General features: G+C 46.3%; 1 protein-coding gene across 1 annotated transcript in view; it reads right to left on the bottom strand.

Annotated features, from left to right (window-relative positions):
* Window positions 1-404: 404 nt before the first annotated feature.
* The window catches only part of KRT77 (keratin 77), a 23201-nt gene continuing 17171 nt past the window's right edge, over window positions 405-6434 (bottom strand). Inside the window, 7 exon segments of the mRNA XM_007949548.1 lie at window positions 405-691; window positions 1561-1595; window positions 2418-2611; window positions 2613-2645; window positions 2753-2878; window positions 4634-4798; window positions 5798-5893. Of these exon segments, the coding sequence (XP_007947739.1) occupies window positions 405-691; window positions 1561-1595; window positions 2418-2611; window positions 2613-2645; window positions 2753-2878; window positions 4634-4798; window positions 5798-5893 (936 nt within the window).

Below are 6434 nucleotides of genomic sequence, written 5' to 3'. Positions count from 1 at the left end.
TGGGAAGGAAGACTGGGTAATCTACTTCTGTAGTGATACAGCCTTGGAAACCCCAGGAAGGGTCCCTATGAGTCAGAATCGACTGGAAGGCAGTGAGTTTGTTGCTTGTTTGTTTGTTTTGGAAACTGGACCTCTGGGTATCCACAAGGACAGTAGCAGGCTTAACTGAGGATGTGTCTGTGACTCTGACTGCAAGCTGGTGCCCTCCAAAGATAGATCTGCTATTGGCCGGTTATCCTCCTGCTTTGCCAGCTGCATTTGGATTTATTGGCAAAATTGATAAAAACCCAATCAGGAAAAGGTAAATGAGAAGAGGTCAGGAAGGGCATGGGGACAAGAAGACAGGAGAGAGCCACACGGTGTATCTGGTGTCTGAGAGGCGACGCGTGGCACAGCCAGTGCCACTACTCCACAATGTCTTTGTGGGAGGTGTTGGTGGAGGTTTGGATGATCTGCACGCGGGAGGAGCTGCCGCCTCTTCTGCCCTGGTACTTCTTACTGCTTTTGCTGCTTCCTCCGTAGCTCGCGCCGCTACTGTAACCACCTCCACTGCCCCCTCGGGAGCCCTTGCCGAAACTGCCCCCTCCGCTGCCGCTGCCACCACCGCTGCCGCCGCCACCAGAACCTCCAGAACCACCGCCACTGCCGCCTCCACCACCGCCGCTGACCGTCACGTGACTGGTGTGCACCGCTGTGGGGTAGAGGGCAACCAAAAAGGCAGTCAGAAGGACTGGGAGGAAACCCGTCTGCACCCATTGCCCTGGACTAGCCTCCTACAACCTTAATCACTGGCAGTATCTGACTTGCAAACAGATACACTGGGAGTTGAAAGTATTCCCATTTACCAAAAAAAAAAAAAAAAAAAAATCTTCGGACTATAAAGAGTATCTTTAGCACGTTTTCAGTTTTTGTTGTTAGATTCTAAAGAGCCTTGGTGGCATAAACTGTTACACATTTGGCTATAACCAAAAGGTTCACAGTTCAAACCCACCCAGTGGCTCCTGGGGAAAAGGCCTGGTGACCTGCTCCTATAAAGATTACAACCTAGAAAACCCTGTGGGACACTTCTGCTCTATACATGAGGTCACTATGAGTGGAAAAAGATTCAAGGCACCCAACAAAAACAACAGAAGTTTTAAGCCTCAGCTGATTGTCGTAGTTTTTCTTCTGGAGTCAGTTCTGGTTCATGGTGACCCTATGTGTGCAGAATAGAACTGCTCCATAGGGTTTTAAAGTCAGTGACCTTTCAGAAGCAGATCCTGTCTTCCAAAGCACCTCTGAGTGGGTTCAAACCACCAACGTTTTGGCTAATAGTCAAGTACTTAACCATTTGTGCCACCCAGGGACTTAGATAAAAATAGAGATAAAACTAAAATCATAACGCTATTTTAATGAATTTTTCCAGGCTTTGTGGTTGTAGTTTGCTTATTTTGGTTTTCATTTCTTAGCCCTAGAAGCTAAAATATCAGACTGCCAGTTTTCTACTGGTTCCCTGGCAACCCCAACTCGACCCTCCCCTGCCAGCATCAGTTAGCCCCATGCCTGGGCTCTGCTACTTACAGATGCACACTGGGCTCTGCAGCTCTCCTGACATCCTACAAAACCAAAGCACACATCAATCAGACCCACAAAATTATAAGGCAGGAAGGCAGCAGACTAAAGCAAGCCTTCAAACCGGTTCATTCCAGTTTGGCATTCTGCTGAGAATTTCTCCCCCAGACATAGTTAATAAGAATCTACATTTTAACAAGATCACCAGTATACATAAGAATCATTGGAATGAACCTGTTTAAAGCCCTGGCCTAAAGACATCAAAAACCAAAAAACAAACTCACTGCCCTCAAGTCAGATCCAACTCATAATGACTCCTCCTTGGGTTTCTGAGGTAGTGTCACTACAGAAGTAGATTCCCCTTCTGAGGAGTGGCTGGTGGGTTTGAACCTCCAGCCTTCTGGTTAGCAGTCAAATGCCTTAGGCATTACGTCATCAGGAACAGAGATATCCATCTGTCAGTGGGAAGGAAGAGCTGTCCCCAAACCTCAGTGTGGGAGCCAGTGGGGCCAGAGGGGACTTTAGGCATTTTTATGAAGTCTTTCAGCATTGGGGATCACCACCTGGCTACAATGCCTTTAATAGGGGTATAGGGACATTCTGACATTCTGCTTAGAGTCAGGAGAATGAGAACAATGACTTCTCCTGACTTTGCCAACCATCACACCTCTGCTTCTAATTTGCATGCTTATGCTTGCCCTGGACTAGATTAGTAAATCCAATGGAATTTGTAATAATCCAATAGGATTAGTAAATCTTCCCAGAAAAGTGGAGATGGTCTTCTCTCAAAACAGTCACACTGTTGCAGGAGTGCACCCTGAGCTTTGGCCCTGGATGCCACCCACCCCCTTCCCCGCTAGGCCTACCTGCTCTCCTCGCCCTCCAACAGCTAGCGGTAGGTGGCCATCTCCACATCCAGAGTCAGCTTCACTTGCAGTAGTTCCTGGTAGTCACGCAGCAGCTGGGTCACCTCCCCCTTGGACTGCTGCAGAGCCTCCTCCATGTCCTGCAGCTTCTGCTGTGCATCCTGGAGGGCCCTCTCTCCTCTCTCCTCTCTCCTCTGCATCCGAAAGGACCGAGTGCATCTGCTCGATCTGCTTGGAAACCAGGCATGAGGAGAAATCATGCAGGGATTGAGTTTCAGGAACCTGTACGTGGGATGCAGAGTGGCCAGTCAGCCTACACTGAACACCTTTCCCACCTGCTTCTTGATACTGGAAATTTCTGCCTGCAGCCTCTGGTTGCTGTGGTTGAGCTCAGCGATCTCCATTTTGCTGTTCTTCAGGTCATCTCCATGTCTCCCCGCTGTGATCTGGAGCTCCTGATACTGAGTCAATGGTAGTATGATAGTCAGTGCTGGCTGCCCACCATGAGTCCCTCCACGAAGAGAGTGTCTGCTTTCCCAGACCCTGTTCAAAGCTGCTCTCCCCCCAGGAATGTTCCCACAGTGAGCCCACCTACAGCTGTGGTCCCCTTGCACACCCAAACACCTATACCAAACCTCCTTCATTTAAGCTGCAACCTCCCCTCCCTACACACACATCTATATTAAGCCTTTCTTATTCTCATCAATCCTTGGGCCAGACCCATATCCCAGCCTGGCAAATCTGCTCCTTGATGACCTTTTTACCTCCTTTTTCCCATGCCTAGGCCTTCACACTGGCCCTTACACACACTGGGGCTCCTCACTTTATCCATCCCACCATTTTCCTACAGCCCTTTTCTAAGATGCTTTCTCTAGCAATCAGGACCTCATTTGCTCAGAAGAGTTTAGCATGCTCCACATTCATCTGCCTTTTCCTTTCTATCTCCTTTGCCATGTGTACATTGCTCTATCGTTCAGGAAACTCTACCCATGCCACGTGGTTATAAAAGGGGCCAGTGGAGATGGAATCTCTGCATTCTGATTTCTTTGCTCTCTCCCTCCCCAGTCTGCTGCTGACATCCGTTCCATCCCGAGAACGCCTGTCTGCAGCACAGTGGGACAGAGATCAATCAGGAGTGGACTTTTCCATAGGCAGTGCACAAAGCTGATCAGGTGGCCATTGTTCAGAATTCACTGACCAAGCTGTCAGCCACTGACCTTTCAACTATGGAGTTTTCATTGTCCAAAAAGGTCCAGGCCAATTTATGTTAAAGAAGTAATGAAAGATGTGCCCCAAGACTTAGCTATAAAATGTTTAGCTAATAAGTGAGGGCCTATTCTTACAACCCACCCACTGCCATCAAGTTGATTCTGACTCATAGCAATCCCCAGTGGGTTTCCAAGACTGTGAATCTTTAGGAAGTAGCTTTCCTCATCCTCCTCCCATGGAGCAGCTGGTGGGTTTGAACCATGACCTTCTGGTTATGCCACCAGAGCTCCTTATCCTTACAACAGACTATGATATTTACCAAAAGATCAGTGGTTCAAACCCATCAGCTCTTCCACAGAAGAAAGATGAGGCAATCTGCTTCCATAAAGATTCACAGCCTTGGAAACCCAATGGGGGCCACTATGAGTCAGAATCGACTCAATGGCAGTGGGTTTGGTTTTTCAGTTTTTATTAAAAATGATATAGGATATCTAATGTCACAAAAAGTCATTCATAAGTGAAAAAGAAAAGCACAAAAGTCTATTTTAAAAGATACTAGTCTAAAAGAAAATTTTTTAAAAAATTATCATGGTTAAGAGCATGAGTTTTTTAGACGTACACCTGAGTTTAATTAAGTTCTGGTTCTACCACTTACTAGCTACAAGACTTTAGAGAAATTCCATAATGTCACACTGTATTATCTGTAAAATGAGAATAATGAAATCCTTACCTGATAGGGTTGTTATAAGGATTAAATGAAGTAATATACATAAAACACTTAGCACAGCACCTGGCAACATGAGTTATCGATAAATATTAATTACAAAGAACTGGTAGGACATACACTGACCTGTTTGTAGTGGTAGTGGGATTATGGGTAATCTTTACCTATATTTTTTAAAATTTCTATTACAAACATGCTTTACTTTAGAACTAAGGGAATGACAATGCAAACTGTAGGGTGTCTTGCTTTTTTCTGGAGTACAAAGTCTGGAGGCAGTGCTCACCTTGGTCTGGTACAGAGCCTCTGCCTCATCCTTGCTCTTCTGTGTAATCAGCTCATACTGGGTCCGCACTGCATCAATGATGCTGTTCAAGTCCAGGGAGCGGTTGTTGTCCATGGACAGTATGACATCAGTTTTGCTGAAGTGGGTCTGCATCTGGGACAGCTCCTGTGAGGCATGAAGTATATGTGACTCCTTCCACACTCTTCCCTCCAGGGCCTGCCCATTCAAGGCTCTCTGAGGAAATCAGAAGCCTAGGCCAGGTGGGAGTCTTGGGGAAAAGTTCTTTGAACTGTTGTCTTCAAAAGGTATTGGGGCCCAGATATAGCCTCCAGGGAGAAGAAATAGCCTAAGCTCAGAAGCTTTGTAAACACCACCTCCTTCTACTGCCCCCTCCTACACCCCCTGTCCTGCTTGGCTGTCTCCTGAGCCTGGCTATCTGAAAGGACATACATTCTCCTTGAAACCACATGTATTCTTTCTCTATCCTGTGTCTCACATGAGCTCTCAGGAGAAGTAGGAAAGATTCCAGTTGTGGAGTTGCACAGACTCATTCATTAAACCTGGGTTTACTATGGAAAAGTTGTGTGACCAAGCCAGTAATTTAATATCTTGGTGCCACAGTTTTGTCATCTATAGACTGGAGATAATATATCAATAATATGTGTAAAGCTCCTAACAGAGCATCCGGCCCAGAGCAAATGTCCCCAAGTTAGAAACAACAGTAGGATCAATAGTGATAGGAGCTTATTATCCCCTCACCATTCAGTCTTTGGCTTCACTCTCTTTAAGTTCCTCTATCATCTCCTAGTGAGTGTTCTCAGCCCTAACCACTTCCCAGAACTGAGGAAGAGTGTGTTTACTTATCTCAGGAAATCTTCACCTAATACATAGATTTCTTGTTGCCTGTGCTCCTGCATGTCCTGGGTGCTATCCCCATTTCCCAGACAGACCAGGATATAATGAAGCAGGGACTATTCCACCTTCTCCTGACCCCCATCTCCACTGCCCCCCCTGGCAAATCTTGAGGATTCGGAAATGAGATAATGGGTGACTCTAAGGGGGGCTGGGTCACTGGTGGGTAATGTTGGGTTTCAGACCGCCACCATTTACAGCCCTTGTAAGATGTAGGAAAAGAAAAAGATTCCGGAAAAGGGCTGAACTCACCATCTCATATAAATCCTTCAGGAAACTGACCTCCCCAAAGAGAGTGTCCACCTTAGACTGCAGGTCCATTTTGGTCCTATAAGCAGTGTTCATGTCCTAGACAGCAAGAGAAGACAGTTTGACTTTATTGCGTAGGCACTGCCCACTACAGCTCACCATGTGGCCCAGGACAAGTGGCAAAGCCTCCCTCGGCTTATCTCCTCAGTTGTAAATTTCCCCACCTCACTCAAATAAACCAACTCTGACTTATGGTAACCTCATGTGTATCAGAGTAGAACTGTTCTCCATAGGGTCTTCAATGGCTGATTCTTCTAAAGTAGATCTCCAAGTCTTTCTTCTGAGTCACCTCTGAGTGGACTCAAGCCCTCAATGTTAACCATTTGCACTCAAGGGACCTGCAAACCCTGGCACTCCAGAGTAGGAGGAGTTATGACACTGAACACCACACTCAGTCAAATCACACACAACACCCTATCCTACCTCAGGTCCCAAGGCTAAGAACAACTGACATTCAAAAGTTGTCATTAATTTAATCTAATCTCAGAGCCAAAGTATGATCTTGAATATATCCCTCCTGAATTTAGAGATCATCTAAAGAATAGATTTGATGCATTGAACACCAATGACCGAAAGCCAG

The sequence above is a fragment of the Orycteropus afer genome, unplaced genomic scaffold (assembly GCF_000298275.1).
Source record: "Orycteropus afer afer isolate SDZICR_OR568_19922 unplaced genomic scaffold, OryAfe1.0 scaffold00247, whole genome shotgun sequence".
NCBI classification, from domain to species: domain Eukaryota; kingdom Metazoa; phylum Chordata; class Mammalia; order Tubulidentata; family Orycteropodidae; genus Orycteropus; species Orycteropus afer.
The sequence above is the reverse complement of the archived record's forward strand: the minus strand, read 5'-3'. Positions and strand labels throughout refer to the sequence as shown.